The 17,644-nt window shown below is 44.7% G+C and overlaps 1 protein-coding gene across 9 annotated transcripts in view; it reads left to right on the plus strand.

Moving 5' to 3' along the window:
* The first annotated feature begins 5,062 nt into the window (after positions 1-5,062).
* Positions 5,063-17,644, plus strand: part of PTPN2 (protein tyrosine phosphatase non-receptor type 2) — a 97,624-nt gene continuing 85,042 nt past the window's right edge. For 3 of the 9 annotated variants that reach the window (XM_031658668.1, XM_031658667.1, XM_021929917.2), the window contains exon 1: positions 5,063-5,344. In XM_031658668.1, the coding sequence (XP_031514528.1) occupies positions 5,276-5,344 (69 nt within the window). In that variant the 5' untranslated portion in view covers positions 5,063-5,275. Of the gene's footprint in view, positions 5,345-5,862; positions 6,144-17,644 lie in introns of those variants that run through there. The other 6 variants (XM_031658669.1, XM_031658671.1, XM_031658672.1 and 3 more) reach the window with 5 other exon arrangements.

A 17,644-nucleotide genomic window follows, 5' to 3' on the forward strand; every position in this document is an offset into this window, starting at 1 on the left:
CCAGGTAACACTATTCTGTTGTCTATTTTTGAACTTCATATAAAATGGAAACATATAGTTATGCTCTTTTGGATGCTGCACCATTTATTAAAGACATTACTTTAGCCTTTGTGAAATACACAGGCACAAAGACACACCAGATGGCAATATGTACGAACCTGTTTCTGGACTTTGTTTAGTTCCACTGGTCAGCTTGCCTTTCGTGGCATCAATACCACATATCTTTATAAGAGATCTTGATATCTGGAGGGATAATGTCTTCCAGATCTGTTCTTCTTGGCTACTTCTGGCCCTTGAGTTCATTTTTAGACTCTGTTCTGTTCCATTCTTCTATTTGTCTATCTTCACACTAAGAACACGCTGTTTTAATTATTGTAGCTTTACAGTAAACCTTATTATCTGGTGAGGTAAAACTTCCATTTTCTTCTTCCTTAAGATTATTTTGGCTACTTTTGGCCCCTTGCATTTTTATTTGTAAATGGTAGCATCAGTTTGTCAATTTCCGCTACAAAAATATGGTGAGATTTTGATTGAGATTGCACTGAAGTCATACATTACTTTGAGAAGTATTGGCAACTTTACAATACTAAAGTTTCCAATATATTACATCATATATCCTTCCATTTATTTAGCTCTTCTTTCATTCCTCTGAGTGATATGTTGTGGTTTTCAGACTAGAGGTTTAGCTAATGTTTTGTTAAGAACTTTTCTGAATAGTTTATATTCCAATGTTTAAAAATTTTCTAGTTGGTGCTGCTATGTAGAAATACAACTGCTTTTTCTGCCGGATGCGGTGGCTCACACCTGTAATCCAAGCACTTCGGAAGGCCGAGGCGGGTGGATCACAAGGTCAGGAGATCAAGACCATCCTGGCTAACACGGTGAAACTCTGTCTCTACTAAAACCATAAAAAATTAGCTGGGCGTGGTGGCGCCGAGATCGCTCCACTGCACCCCAGCCTGGGAGACACAGCAAGAGTCCGTCTCAAAATAAATAAATAAATAAATAAATAAAATACAACTGCTTTTTCTTATATTGACTTTGTATTGAAAGACATTGCTAAATTCAATTTTTTTTCTAATTTTTTAATTTTTTTATTTTTAGAGATGGAGTCTCACTGTGTTACCCAGGCTGGTTTCCAACTACTGGCGTCAAGTGATCCTCCCACTTTGACTTACCAAAGTGCTAGGATTACAGGTGTGAGCCACTGCACCTAGCCTACATTCACTTACTAATCTAATAGTTTACCTGTAGATTACTTTGGATTTTCTATGTGTACAATATATTGGCTATAACATCAACTTTGTTTCATCCTTTCCAATCATTATACCACTTCTTAATTTTCTTCACTTGTTGCTATGACTATACAGTGTAGAACAGAAGTGATGATAGTGGCCATCCTTGTCCTGTATCCAAGCTCAAGAGGGGATGCAATCACTCAGAAAACTGTTCAGCAGTGTATGTTGAACATACAGATACACTGCAATCCAGCAATCCCACTCCTAGATATATGCCCACAAGAAATGAGTGTATGTCTACCAAAAGACAAGTACAAACATGTCCTTAATGGTTCTCTTCATAACGCCAAACTGGAAACAACCAAATTCAGAACAAATAAATGGCAGTAGACTCAAACAATCACATGCTATTTAGCAGCAAGAATGAACAAACTATTCCTACAACATGGATGACTCTCACTAATTTGTTGAGCAAAAGCAGTCAGACATTAAAAAGCACATATTATATAATTAAACAAAGTTCAAAAAAGGCAAAACTAATCTACAGTGTTAGAGGGCATGGGGCTGGTTACTCAAGGGGGAGGGGAGGATTTAGGATGGTGCTTCAGGGGCTTTCTGGAGGACAAGATAAATTTCCTATTCTTGGCCTGAGTATTGATGGATAGCTATGTTCACTCTGCAAACATAGCTGAGCTATACACTTGTGATTTGTGTGCATTTCTGTGTATATTTCAATTCAAAGTTTATTAAAAACTATATATACCTAAGTTCATTCTCACTGCAATCTGTACAATCTGAATTTGTATAACAAATGTCTGCCCAGCTCTATAAATGTACAGCTCTTGTAGACACTAGGCTTTTGGGCTGTATTTTGATATGTTTGTCCCTCTGAAGTTCTAGCTATAAGGGCCGTTCTAGTCTGTTTGTGCTGCTATAATGAAATCTCTGCAACTGTGTAATTTACAAACAACAGAAATTTATTTTTCACAGTTTTGGAGGCTGGGAAATCCAAGGTCAAGGCACCAGCAGGTTTGATGTCTGCTGAAGGCCCATTCCTCATGGTGCCACACAGGGGTCTTCACATGGTGGGACAGAAGGGCAAAAAGGGCCTAAGCTAATTCCCTCCAGTCCTTTTATGAGGCACTAATCAAATTCATGAGAGCAGATCCCTCATAACTTAATCTCTTCCCAAAATGCCCACCTCTTACTATTGCGACCATAAGGATTAAGTCTCAACATGAATTTTGGAGGGGACACCATTATTCAAACCACAGGAGGGGCTGTGGGTAGTAAGTAGAGTTTTCTCTGAAAGGGTATACATTATACATCAAGGGGAGAGAGCCTCTTTAACAGGATACGAAAGTGCAGAAGGCAGGCCTTGTTCCAGTGAAGGAAGGGACTCCAAACTCTTGCTATGCTTCATTTCCTCTGGTCTAGAGCACTGGTTCCCAAACAGGGATTGAAGGGGCCAAGGAGTGAGTTGAAGACATTGCTATGAATCCAAATATATAATCCACTAAGCATTATCTGTAAAATGAGTATCTCATACATATATGTACTATTATGTTAAAATACACGACTACTTAATTTCTTTTTTTTTTTTGGCAGGGGGCGGAGTCTTGCTCTGCCGCCCAGGCTGGAGTGCCAGTGGCCAGATCTCGGCTCACTGCAGAAGCTCCGCTCCCGGGTTTATGCCATTCTCCTGCCTCAGCCTCTCCCGAGTGGCGGGGACTACAGGCGCCCGCCACCTACGCCCGGCTAGTTTTTGTATTTTTTAGTAGAGGCGAGGTTTCACCGTGTCAGCCAGGATGGTCTCTCGATCTCCTGACCTGCATTGATCCGCCCGTCACCGGCCTCCCAAAGTGCTGGGATTACAGGCGAGCCACGCGCCCGTACGACAATTTCATAATTTTTTTTTTTTTTTGTATTTTTAGCAGAGGCGGGGTTTCACGGATTATCAGGATGGTCTCGATCTCCTGACGTCGTGATCCGCCCATCTCGGCCTCCCAAAGTGCTGGGATTACAGGCTTGAGCCACCGCGCCCGGCCAATTTCATAATTCTTTTAAATGAATTTGTAATTTTTTAAATTAACACACTTTGTTCATTATGTATTTCCTCAAACATATAAAGAGTATGCACATAAAAGTATGCCTACTATCAAAGGAATCTGAACAATTTGGGGGCACTAGGGACGCTCGACATTTTAAAATCCTGAGAACCTCTGATCTTGACTTCAAAGGGGGCAAAAGTCTAGGTTTGGGGTCCTTCAGAAACAGCAAGCTAGGAACTCGTTGGACTGGGGTCACATATGTCAGAGAGACCAAGTCATATCTTGTCAGCAGGATATCTCAAAGCAAGTTAGTCTCTGTTGTTTTCTTTTTATCCCCGGGCTTCAATGCAGCCCTGTATAGGTATTCTTCTGGAGCAATCGTTCTCAAACTTCGGGGAGATAGGCATCCCCAGGAGAGCTTGTTTAACAAGTCTCCCGGGCCCCAACACCAGAGATTCTGACTCAGTAGGTTGGGGTGAGGCCTTCAAATCTGCATTTCAAAGAAGCTCACAGCAGATGCAAATGATGGTGGTGCGAGAACCGCTGCTCTGGATTCTTTGCTGCACTCAGCAAACTAAATAGGCAAATACAGCTCCCCAACCAGAGAGGCTGACAAGTGAGTTCCAAAGAGATGCTGAATACTTGGCGATACAAACTGCTGCTTTGAGACAAAGATGCCCCTCCTTTCAGGGAAACAGCCCCACCATTGCCAACCTTGATTTTAGGTGGGAGACTTGCTCTCCCTGGGTAGAACACAGTATTCTTTGGTTGGAAAGCAATCTGATGAGCAGACTAATGCGAACGGTTACAGGATATTCTGTGAGATACCACGCCTTTAATCAACCGTAGCCAACTTTCTTTTTTTAACCTTCTGGCTAGGGTTTTCATTCTTTTATGTGATTAAGGACATTTTTCTGCCCCAAGTATTTTAGTCCTCTTAGCCGGCTCTGTCCAAAAGAACTGTCTTTGATGATAGAAACGTTCTACATATGTACTTTGTCACGTAGCAGCCACTAGCCATACATGGTTATACCACACCTGAAATGTGGCTGGTGCCACTGAGGAACTGAATTAATATTTAAAATTTAAATGCCAATACTGGATAGCACGGCTAAACCTCTCCTAACCCTTCACGTTTCTTATGAAGATTATATAGGAGAATATTACAAGCACTAAAAAAGAGCTATCTTAAATCTGGAGCAAGATGACTTCCCTAACTAGTACGTTTGTTTGGTAAAAGAGGACGTGCTCTTTTTTACAGTTAACTCTAATTCGTAAGTTGTAGAACGTTTTCTTAACAACGTGTATTCTCCCACATTCCGGGACAGGCTGCCTTTCCTTTTGCTCCAGCGGTTTATTTGGCATAAAATCTGCAGGCTTACAGGAGCTGACACCAGGGCAGAAAAGAATGAGGAATCTGTTCCCAAGTTGGTCACAGGCCGCTAAACTGACCTAGAAGATGTTTAAAATGAAATTCAAATACCGCACTTTAAAAAAATACGAAGGCTGAGAAGAAAACGAGAAATGGGAAAGCAAGAAGGCGGAGCGTGCCGGCGACTTCTCTGGGGACTTCCTCAGGGGGTCCTGTTCCAGTAACCCCGCTACCCACACCACCGCCTCCCTCGTGTCGGAAAAAGCCAGCCCAAGAGGCTGCCACCTCGTGCTGCGCGCCGCGACCACGGCCGCGGGTGGTCCCCTGGCCCCGCCCCCTCCCACCTGGGCGCCCCGAGCCCCGCCCCCGAGCGCCCCGCCCCGCCCCGCCGCCGACTCCGCGCGGCGCTCGGGCGCCGAGTCTGCGCGCTGACGTCCGACGCTCCAGGTACTTTCCCCACGCCCGGCCGGGCTTGGCGTGGGGGCGGGGCGCGGCGCGCAGCGCGCATGCGCCGCAGCGCCAGCGCTCTCCCCGGATCGTGCGGGGCCTGAGCCTCTCCGCCGGCGCAGGCTCTGCTCGCGCCAGCCCGCTCGCGCCAGCTCGCTCCCGCCGCCATGCCCACCACCATCGAGCGGGAGTTCGAGGAGTTGGATACTCAGCGTCGCTGGCAGTCGCTGTACTTGGTGAGTCGCGGACCCGCGCGGCGGTCGCCGACCTCCTCCGAGACCCGGGCTCGTGCCTTGCCCGCAGGCTCCCTCCCGCCTCCCCCGCCTCTCGCCTCTCGCCTCTCGCTCGGGGCGGAAGTGGCGGCGCGGGCCGCGTCAGGGGCGCGCCTGCGCTGACCGCTCTCTTGCGCCCTTTGGGGCAAAAAAAAGGCATGCTTGGGTTGAGCAGCCTCTTGGTTAGCGCAAGCGCAGTTGGTTCTGGAGGGCGGCGCCAAAGCGCCTTCTAGGGGAGCGCGTGGATACGCCACGGGCGTGGAGCGGCCGGGGTCGGGGTCCTTGGTGACTCTGTGGGGCCGCCGGACCCCGCAGCCTCGCCGTCGCTCCCACGCCGCTGTGCGTGGTTCCTGCTCGCGGACAGCTCGTGGTTCTTCTCTGGCCAGGTGTTTTGTGGCCGGGCAGGCAGCCGGCGTCCCCGGGAGCGGCGAAGGCGGGGGCGGGCGAGCGGGGCCGCGGCGTCCGGGTCCAGCTGGCGCTCGCGCAGGACCTGTCGGAGCAGGCCGCCGTGGGCGCCGGGCGGGCCGCCGCAGCCCTCCGCGAGGCGAAGCCCGCTCTCCTGGCGGAGCCGCGGTGGTTGGGGGTGGCTCGTGGCCTCGGGCGAGGGCGGCGCTCCCGGCACCCTCCGTCTTCACATTCCCCCGTAGCCCAGCGGCGCCCCGCGTGGGGTCTTCCCCCGCAGAATCTTCCCGGAACGAGAGAGGCTCTGCTTGTGTTCGTCCAGTGATAGCGTGTCATTCTCTTTATAGTTTTCCTTACTGAGGTATGCTTTCCCTGCAGTGAAACGAAGATCTCATGTGTGCTCCCAAACGAGTGTCACAAATGAATCCCCCCTTGCAAGCCCCCCTCAAATCAAAACAACCTTTTCTTGCCCTGAGATAGTGCCCTGTCCCCTCCCCTGGGGCACCCTGTTCCGACGCCTGTCGCCCTAATCGTGCCTGTTCAGCTCACGTAGATGCAATGTGTAGTATAAACACCTGTGATTCGCTTTTGTGTGTCAACTAGACTACCTTTTAATTCAAACAAAACTTTCTTTTAAAATGATTTAATTGCTTTCTCCTTCGTTTAATCCTCGCCGTATTCCCCAGATTGAATTTGGTGACGGTTAAGTTAATGCTGCTTCTGATGTTTGCTTCTCTGTGTGTAAAGTAAAAGAAAAGACGGGCTTTCCTGTAAATGTGGATGATCCTGGGTTTTTCCCCTTTCCATTTAATTAGATGACAGTGAAAAATGTGTTCAGAAAGTAACGTCTTCTTCTTGAACACTTTAGTGGGAAGTATAAATATCCTGATTCCCATGATACAGAGTTTGTTAGAATAGGGCTCCAAGTTTTAAAGAAATGCTGTTAAGGACTCTTCCAATTATAGACAATCTGAAACGCTAATTCTAGTAGGAATCTTAATGTGAAAGAGAGCCTGCCAGCTGTATCTTCTCCAGTTACATTTGTTTTAGCAGAAGCTGCTGTATCTGAGGGTTAGGTTATATATATCGAAATAGATTTGAAAAGAGAAAAGTGAATGTAACTTTATTCAGCTTAACATTTTGGTTTAAGAAATTTGATCTTCTTTAGTATCATTAATATCCTTGAAAATTCAATAAGAATTGTGATTCCTCTTTCCAGAAAAATAAAGTTACTCTCATCCACTGGAGTATTTCACATCCATTTTCAAAGAGATCAGGAAATCCTATAGATTCTTACTGAGGAATCCTGTAGTTTAATTGGTTGGTCAATACTCATATTATTATTTTTTCCTAGTGGAAAACAAGACCATTCGTTTGGTCATGAAACCATGACCATGCACACTGGTGTTACAGTAAAAGTAGGTCACAAATCAAGAAAGTTAGTAATGGAAAGCAAGTCAGGAAGTTTGGACTGTGTGTTTTCCTGTGGCCTTAGAGTTAGAACATCCATTCAGCCATTCCACAAATATGCCCGGACCCCCAGTGGAGTTGCAACTTTTGCTCCTGGCCGTGGGGATTCAGCAGAGAATGCTCCTGACAAGGTTCCTGCCCTCGAGGTGCTCACACTCTAGGGCTTATTCTTTTGGGGCCTCATCGTAGTTCCATATTTTCCTTCATTAGTTCATAACATGCTTGTTACGTGCTAGTGTTAGACACAGAGAATTCTAGTTAAAAGACAAGAGTCCCAGTTTTTCAGGATGCAGCCCTGTAAATAGGTAAGCAGATGAAAACGGTCAAGTGATACATGTAAAGCTAGCCTGAAGCACAGGGTGTTGTGGAGTTGTGTACCTAGGAGTCCTGTGTTTCCAAAAAAGGGGTTCACATGGGAGTTCTGGTGAAGCTTCTGGGGGGAGGGAGGACTTCACCTAAGTCTTGAAAGACATTGGCCAGGGGAAGAGGACAAGGGAGGTAAAGGGAATTAGTGTTCCAGCAAGGAGGGAGTGCACAAAGGCACTGAAGGAATGCTGAGAGAACCACCCACAGTTTAGCTTGGAGACTGGTGTGAAGTTGAGATGCTGGAGAATAAGGCAGAGCCTAGAAGGCCCTTGTAGATCAGACTAAGGAATTTGAGCTGGTTAATGGGAACTGACTGTGGAATCGTAAGCCTGGAAATACCATGATCATATTAACGGCTTTTTTTTTTTTTTTTTTTTGACAGAGTCCCGCTCTGTCGCCGAGGCTGGTGCGATGTCAGCTCACTGCAACCTCTGCTTCTCGGGTTCAGGTGATTCACTTGCCTCAGCCTCCTGCATAGTTGAAATTACAGGCACACACCACCATGCCCGGCTGATTTTTTTGTACTTTTAGTAGAGACAGGGTTTTGCCATGTTGGCCAGGCTGGTCTCGAACTCCTGACCTCAGGTGATCCCACTGCCTCGGCCTCTCAAAGTGCTGGGATTACAGGTGTGAGCCACCGCTCCCGGCTGATCATATTTACTTGTTAGCAAAATCGTTCTGACTGCTAGCGGGCTGGATGGGGAAAGTGTAGGCACGCGGCACAGGGCAGTAGTCGGTTGGAGTAAACCTGAACAGAAATGATGAGCTCCTGCACTTAGGCAGTGGCAGGAGGGATGGAGGGGAGATAAGAAATTTGAAATGAAATGGTAAAGGGGTATATGTTATGTGCAAGTTTGGTTTTGAAACTGTTTGATTCAATTTGAGGTACCTGCGAGACACTGAAATTAAGCTAGTTGAATGTATAAGTTTGGAGTTCGGGAGAGAGGTCTGAGTAAATGTGATTTTGGAAATCATGAACACATGGGTGACATTTGAGGTCTTGAGACATTGATGAGATCATCCAGGGAAGATACAGAGCGTTTGGAAATACCAAAGGCCAAGGACAGAATCTTGACAACATGTAAAAGGATGGGTAAAGAAAGAGGAGTTTGCAAAAAAGACTGGCGAGGAACAGCCGCAGAAGTGGGGAGGAAAGCAGTGGAGGGAGTTGAGGGTGAGCAGGGCCGCCTGACAGGTAAGGGCCAGCCTGAGATGGCCATTACATCAAGCAGCTAGATTAACAGATACCTTAAAGGGAGTCGTATCAGCAGACTACACAAGACAGATACGAGGAGTTCAGGAGAGAGGGTAGGAAGAAATGCAAACCACCAAGTGTACACTGCTCTTTAGAAACCCAACTTGAAGAAGTGGGGACAGACAGCTAAAATGAAGCAAAATGGTGTGACTTCTCACTTAAACGCTTTAACAGCTTCCCGTTGCTCACAGTGTAAATTCAGCCCTTCCTCCAGCTCACAAGACCTCACGGCCTGCATCTCGCTTGATTTCCCTGTTGCTTTCCTCCCTCTTTTCCACTGTGCTGTATTCTTGGAAGTGTGTGTGTCCATTCTCCCCTTAGGGCGTTTGTAAATGTCGTTCTCTCTGCCTTGGCACAGTTTTCCCCCCTTCTCTTTCCTTTCTTGCTTAAACTACCTCCTACTCATCCCTGAAGTCTCACTTCCTTGGCAGGCCTTCTTGACCTGCCCGTGCTGGGTATGAGCCCCGGTTGCGTACTTCTCTAGCATCCCAAGACTTCCCCTTTCGTAGCGGGAATTGGATGTCATACAGCAGCAAATGATTTCGGGAACACAATTTGCATGAAGCAAACCACTATCTTTAAAGTAACACAGCTTGAGTAGGAAAAAAGTGTTTAAGGTGGCTTTCTGCTTTGTTTAGCACAACAGTGGGTGATGTTTCTGATGATGTTTTTGAAGAGTTGTGCTTTTTTTGGTAATGCTAATGAAGCTGGGAAAAGAAAGGCTTTGCTCTTGAGCAAAAACTGGATACAACTAAAAGCCGGACTTAGTAGTAGGGGAACTTGATACCTTGCTGAAATTCTTGCAGGAGAAATGAATTTAGTATTTTGAGTCTGAAACTCTGGTCCCTTACTCCTTTTTGCTCCTGTTGAACAGTATCTTTTATTTCATGACTTTGATAATAGGAGGTTTCTTAGAAATGAATTCTTAGGTTGGAGCAGAACAGACTGTTAATCTGAATTTATATTTTTTACTACCTCTTCAGAGCTTTGTGAAGGCAGTGCCAGTGCTTTGCACAGCACCAGATGCTTAGTAAGCACTTGAAAATATGTGCTGAATGAATGACTTTTTACAAGGAAAGGGCAACTTGATATATTTATGTGATTGCAGGGATGAACCTAAAGAGAGAGGTGGAGGTTGAAATAGAAGGGATGATTGTTGGAGCCAGAAATCTTGGAAAGCAAGAGTCAGTGGGACCAAGAGCAACAGGTGGAAGAATTGATCGTGAAAGAGTGCTGGCCAGGCGGTGGCTCATCCCTGTAATCCCAGTACTTTGGGAGGCTGAGGTGGGAGGATCCCTTGGGGTCAGGAGGTTAGGGCTGCAGGGAGCCATAATTGTGCCACTGCAGTACAGACTAGGTGACAGAGTGAGACCCTGTCTGTAAAACAAGAACAACAAAACAAAGGGTGCAATTGAAAAAGTTTAATTTGGTCTCATTGTATGAGGTTAATTCTGACTTTTTGATTAATGTTCATGATCCCTTTTTGGCTTTTCTTTTCGTCACTACTGATTGGTGTCTGCACCAGGCTGACCTTTGAGAAAGGCAGAGAGAAGGAATGGAGTCTTTGTGCCTACTGAGGAAAAGAGTAAAACTGGGGAATCGCAAAAGCTGTGTTATGGGATGTTTCTAAGAAGTGATGACTCAAAGAGTTTATTTATTTTTAAATTCCTTTCTTTTTTAAAGATGGGTTCTCACTCTTGCCCAGTCTGGAGTGCCAGTGCAGTGGTGCGATCATAGCTCACTGCAACCTCAAATGCCTGGGCTCAGGTGAGCCTCTCACCTCAGCCTCTTGGAATTTGGTTGATTAATCAGGGTTTATAAACAGTGGAACTCCTGACTGACTTCATTTTTCTTTTTTTTTGCAACCGAGTCTCACTCTGTCACCCAGGCTGGAGTGCAGTAGCGCGATCTTGGCTCACTGCAACCTCCGCCCCCCAGGTTCAAGCAATTCTCCTGCCTCGGCCTCGCAAGTAGCTGGGATTACAGGTGCCTGCCACCAAGTCCGGCTAATTTTTGTATTTTTAGTAGAGACGCAGTTTCACCATGTTTGTCAGGCTGGTCTTGAACGCCTGACCTCAGGTGGGCCACCCGCCTCGGCCTCCCAAAGTGCTGGGATTACATGTGTGAGCCACCATGCCCTGCCACATTTTTCTTTTTCTTTCTTTCTTTTCTTTTTGAGACTGGGTCTCACTTTGTCACCCAGTCTGTAGTGCAGTGGCATGATCTCAGCTAACTGCAGTCTCAACCTCTTGGGCTTAAGACATCCTCCTGCCTCAGCCCCCCACATCGCTGGGCCCGGCTAATTTTTTTTTTTTTTTTTTGTAGAGACAGGATTTAACCATCTTGACCAGGCTGGTCTTGAGCTCCTGAGTTCAAGGAATCCATCCACCTCAGCCTTCCAAAGTCTTAGGATTACAAGCATGAGCCTCTGTGCCTGGCCATTTTTCTTTTTTCTTTCCTTTTTTTTTTTTTTTTGAGACAGAGTCTTGCTCTGTTGTCCAGGCTGGAGTTCAGTGGCGCCATCTCGGCTCACTGCAAGCTCTGCCTCCCAGGTTCAAGCAATTCTCCTGCCTCGGCCTCCCGAGTAGCTGGGACTACAGGCGCCCACCACCACGCCCGGCTAATTTTTTGTATTTTTAGTCGAGACGGGGTTTCACTGTGTTAGCCAGGATGGTCTCCATCTCCTGACCTTGTGATCCACCCGCCTTGGCCTCCCAAAGTGCTGGGATTACAGGCGTGAGCCCCCGTGCCCGGCCGCCATTTTTCTTTATTAGAAATTTGTAGTTCAAATATTGTTAGAGAACAGTTTTTACCATTTGTGAGTCAGCTAATTTTTAGAAGTCAGATGTCAGGTGCACACTGTTCTTCTCATACTTACAGTGGGGCAGCCAGTTAGGCAGGTGAATCAAAGCTGTCTTATTCTTTTTTTTTTTTTTTTTTTGGACCGGGGTCCGGCTTTTTTGCCCAGGCTGGAGTGCAGTGGCCGGATCTCAGCTCACTGCAAGCTCCGCCTCCCGGGTTTACGCCATTCTCCTGCCTCAGCCTCCCGAGTAGCTGGGACTACAGGCGCCCGCCACCTCGCCCGTCTAGTTTTTTGTATTTTTTTAGTAGAGACGGGGTTTCACTGTGTTAGCCAGGATGGTCTCGATCTCCTGACCTCGTGATCCAACCGCCTCGGCCTCCCAAAGTGCTGGGATTACAGGCTTGAGCCACCACGCCCGGCCAAAGCTGTCTTATTCTAAAACACTTCCCTTGCCTACTAGTTACACATTCTCCTGCCTGCTGTCTGATCTCAGTGCTTTTACATGGTTGCACAAACTCTGAATTGCCTTGAAGATTGGCTGCTGTCTTACACCTTGGAATCTTCATATGTTGGATATACTCCATGCCTACCGTATCTATTTGGGAAACATCGTCAAGACTAGACTCTAGTCTTCTCGGGCAAGAGAAGACTTCTTCTTCTCTCGCTTCTTAGTTCACTATATTCTTTTATTAGAATATGAACCGCATTGTTTTGTAGCTGTCTACTTCTCTGTGGAGCTCCTTGAGGGTGGTCGTCTTCTTTGTTTTCCCACCACCTACCTGTGGGACCTGAAACATGTTAGATTCCTGGTAAATATTCAGTAAACACAGGAAAGCTGCTTCCTTTTAAAATGTCAGCACCTTAGTTTATTCCAAACCCCTCATTTATGGCTGAGGAAATACTGAGCTAACACTGTTGTGACTTACCTGATTTACAATATCTGCTAGTAACATAACTGGGACTCAAATCCAGTCCTTCTGATTCTCATTTCAGCACTGTCCTAATTTACCCGTGTGACTACCTATAGTGCTTTCTTCGTGTAATCTATTTGAGATCAGTGGCACAGAGGGAATCATCTTAATTTTGATGGCCAGGAGGGAGTGGATGTGTTATAATAGGTAGGGTCGTTTTGGGACTTGAGGCCTTTAAAACAGTGTCTGGGATCCAGGATCAGACTTGAAAGGTATTTTCAAATCTCCTGAAACTGCTAAATTTTATGTACGTGTGTTCACAGGTATTTCGTTTCTAGGTGATTCCTTAGCTTTTGTCAGTTTCTTAGTGGATATGTCTGTGATCCCTCAAAAGGTAAAGACCACTGCTTGAAGGGAAAGCAGCCTTGGGAAGGGTGCCCCAATGGGGAATGTATACCTGGAAATCATATTGTTTTGCCTTTGACATGTGTTTTATAGATTACCGATATCTATAATTACAGAAATCCAGATAGTTGCATTTGTCCCCTAGCTTTTCTAGTTGCCTCTTTTTTGATTTCTTGATTTTAACCAGAATCTTTTTTTTTTTTTTTTTTTTTTGAAAAGGGGTCTCACTCTGTCACCCAGATTGGCATGCAGTGATGAGATCGTGGCTCACTGCACAGATGCACGCCACCATGCTTGGCTAATTTTTTATGTTTTGTAGAGACGGGTTCTCATCATGTTGTCCAGACTGGTCTCGAACTCCTGGGCTAAAGCGATCCTCCCGCCTCACCCTCCCGTAGTGCTGGGGAGCCACAGTGCTTGGCCAACCAGAATCTTAAAAGCCCTTTTTACTTTTTCCAGATTGTTACTCTGCAGAGGATTCCTGATTCCCAGTTGGAGAACCATTATAGCTCTCTCAGTCTCCTCATGTTCTTTTAGCTGCCTTGTCTTTGTCCTCTTACCTGCCCACTCTCTTCTCCCTTTCTTTGCTTTGGTCCTCAAAATAGTCTGGGTAAACCAGAGAGATGGACAGATAAGGTCTGGGTATGCAAAGTTCAAATTAACATAAGTGTGCTCTTCACTGTCTCAAATAAACGTTATGTATGATTTGTTTCCCTTGGAAATCCTCATCTAAATTCTCTACTTTCTATTCCTTAACTTAATACCCCATTAAGGTAGTTTTTTCTTAATGGAAAGCTGTTGAGAGTCAGAGGATATTTAAACCAACTAACAAACTGGAACTTTTAATAATACCAACCTTACTTTGGATAAGAGTGATTAGCCATATACTAAATCCTAAATCAGTTTAACATATAAACTTTAAGACATAACAGATGATAACTGAGGAAGAGATACAGTTCCACAGACTAACTTTAAAGAATATAAGCTCTGACTCTCCTGAGTAGAAGAAAACTAAACTTTTCTGTTACATTCTTTTTTTTTTTTTTTTATTGAGACACGGAGTCTTACTCTGTCACCCAGACTGGAGTGCAGTGGCACGATCTTGGCTCACTGCAACTTCACCTCCCTGGTTCAAGCGATTCTCCTGCCTCAGCCTCCCAAGTAGCTGAGACTACAGGCATCTGCCACCACGCCCGTCTAATTTTTGTGTTTTTAGTAGAGATGGGGTTTCACTGTATTGGCTGGGCCAGTCTTGAACTCCTGACCTCAGGTAATCCACCCACCCTGGCCTCCCAGAGTGCTGGGATTACAGGCGTGAGCCATGGCATCCAGCCTGCTATATTCTTCTTTTTTTTTTTTTTTTTTTTTGAGACAGAGTCTCCCTCTGTCCCCCAGGCTGGAGTGCAGTGGCGCGATCTTGCCTCACTGCAAGCTCCGCCTCCCGGGTTCCCACCATTCTCCTGCCTCAGCCTCCTGAGTAGCTGGGACTACAGGGACCCGCCACCACGCCCGGCTAACATTTTTGTATTTTTAGTAGAGACGGAGTTTCACCGTGTTAGCCAGGATGGTCTTAATCTCCCGACTTCATTGTCTGCCCACCTTGGCTTCCCAAAGTACTGGGATTACAGGCGTGAGCCACCGCGCCCGGCCCAGCCTGTTATATTCTTAACTGGAATAACATTGCCTTACAGTGCCATTGTGTGAAATAGCTTTTAAAAATGAATGTAATGCCATTTTAAATGTATTTAAACATAGTGCCGATTTAATGGTCTATATATGGTACAGTAGTACTAATGGTTCAAGAAGTTGTTTTGACTTAAGAGTGAAATCCTTGCTTTTAAAGATCATAGATGCCTTTAGACACATATAAAATGAAACATGTTCATGAGAGGAAATGTCCACACAAATACAGTCCCCCCAGACTCAGCATGTGATGTTAGTAGGTTCATAGGCCCACCTGGTGATCCCCAGGATAAGAAATTGTGGTCAAGAAACCGATTCCAGGGGCCAGGCTGGTGGGTCACACCTGTAATCCCAGCACTGTTTGTCTCAAAACAAACAAACAAACAAACTGGTTCAAGGTTGGATACTTTCCAAACGAAAGGAATGGAGGAAGGGAATACAATGAATAACTTTTCAAATCCAGGACATCTGATTTAATATGCCATTTGCTCTATCAGTTTCATTTGGTTCATGTCACTGATCATTTATAACCTTATTTCAAACTGCTTTAATTCCCCTAAGGAAAATCTGATACTGAATTGTTTTATTTCTTCTTTCACTATATTTGAACAGTTTTATACTCTGAAAGCTATCAATTTCTCATTACAGTTTGCTTTATAGTACACAGGAATTGTTCCTGTGGTTTGAGCTAAGGCTACAGGATTCCTAGAGTTTGTACGCCTCTAGTCCCAGTAAAGGACCTGGTACGTCAGGGTAGCCCTAGAAATTTGGAGTGACTTCGTAACAGTGGGAACTGCTTCTGTTCTATTTTTTTTTTTTTTTGTGGTTTTTTGTTTGTTTGTTTTTGTTTGTTTGTTTTGAGACAGAGTCTTGCTCTGTGGCCCAGGCTGGGATGCTATGGCATGATCTTGGCTAACTGCAACCCCTGCCTCTTGAGTTCAAGCGATTCTCCTGCCTCAGCCTCCTAAGTAGTTGGGATTACAGGTGTGCACCACCACACCCAGCTAGTTGTTGTATTTTTAGTAGAGATGGGGTTTTCCCATGTTGGCCAGGCTGGTCTTGAACTCCTGACTTCAAGTGATCTGCCTGCTTCCCTCCCAAAGTGCTGGGATTATAGGTGTGAGCCAACGCGCCTGGCCTACCTCATTCTTTGTACTGTAATAAAGTCCCGGTTGGGCAATAATCTAAACATAAAATAAATGAAACCATAAAATTATATAAGAAAACAATGCAGAAAATTTTTTGTAATCAACAGAATGAAAAAGGATTTTTTATGCCATGTCACAGAAACCTAGAGAAAAAAGGTTTGATTTCATAAAAATTTAAATTTTTGACATGAAAAAATAACATAAAGATCAAAAGATAAAAATTTTTGAATATTTGCAATATATGACAAGAACTGAACTTTCTTAATACGTAAAGAACTACATATCAAAAAGAGAGCGGAAATACAAATGGCTTTTAAAAACAAGAAAAGCTGTTCACCTTCACAATAATAACAATTGCAAATTATAACTATACTACCATTTTTCACCTATCAAAGATGAAAAAGTTTGTTAATGTAATTGGGTAGGTGAAGCTCAGGCACTTTCTTACATTATTGGTGACTATGCATTGATACAGCTTCTTTGAGAGGTTGTTCATAGCAACATTATTTGTAATAGCTAAAACCTAGAAATAACCTATATGTCCATTGTAGATGACTGGCTAAGTAATGAATAGTATTCAGTTGTTAAAAATAACTTATCATCTGTATGGAAGTATTTTGGTGTTTTTTTTTGGAGACAGAGTCTCCCTCTGTCGCCCAGGCTGGAGTGCAGTGGCGCCATCTCAGCTCACTGCAAGCTCCGCCTTCTTTGTTCACGCCATTCTCCTGCCTCAGCCTCCCGAGTAGCTGGGACTACAGGCGCCCGCGACCACGCCCAGCTAATTTTATTTTTTTAATATTTTTAGTAGAGACGGAGTTTCACCGTGTTAGCCAGGATGGTCTCAATCTCCTGACTTCGTGATTCGCCCGCCTCGGCCTCCCAAAGTGCTGGGATTACAGGCGTGAGCCACCGTGCTTGGCATATGGAAGTATTTTTAATATATACCAAGTGAAAAAGCAAAGTGCAGAACAGTATGCTAATATCTGTTTTGCGAGGGTGGAATGGATATATGGATGGAGGAAGACAGGCAAGCAGTCTGGCTTCTATAAGGATAGAGTATCTTTCGGAAAATATAAAAGACACCGGTTACAGTTATCACCTAAGGCAAAGGATTGAGGGAAAGGAGAAAGTGACTTAACTTTTTCACTATATATCCTTTTGTACAGTTTAATTTTTGCCATGTCCATATAATCCATATATACATAGAGGGCATATGTATATAAATATATGTAAATATAAGTAAAAAAATGTGCTAAAGTTAAGTCCTGAATTCCTATCTGTATCTACTGCCTCACTGCAGTATAGTCTTGGAAGTCTGTTTTTTTATTTGTAACACCTCTTAGATAACATACAGAAAGCACAGAGCACACGCCTGACACACAGTAGGCTTCAGTGACAATGAGCTATTCTGTTCTCTAAACTCTCTTCTCAAAGACAACAAATGTGATGAAGAAAAGAACTTATTCCACCGGAGATCTTCTCTCCCCAGCCAGTGGCAGGCATATTTAGGGCTAGAAGTAAGTAGTTATTTTACCATCCTGAAGTAATGGTGTTTCAAAGGATGCAAGATTCTTCACTGTGTCCTTTTCTGAGCATCTTTATAGAGAGTGTGTGCACAAACATCTGACTAAAAAGGGAACATTTTTCATCATACAATTTAGGATTCACTCAGAGACCTAAAGAAAGAAACTTAGATATGTTATCCCATAAGTGGAAACTCATTATCAATTTGGGATTATTTTAAGGTCCTACCTTATAAATTGTAAAATTAACAAGATTATTCTTTTCCAGTTTCTTCTTATTTGCTTCTACATTGTAGCA

This window comes from Papio anubis, chromosome 19 (assembly GCF_008728515.1).
Source record: "Papio anubis isolate 15944 chromosome 19, Panubis1.0, whole genome shotgun sequence".
NCBI classification, from domain to species: domain Eukaryota; kingdom Metazoa; phylum Chordata; class Mammalia; order Primates; family Cercopithecidae; genus Papio; species Papio anubis.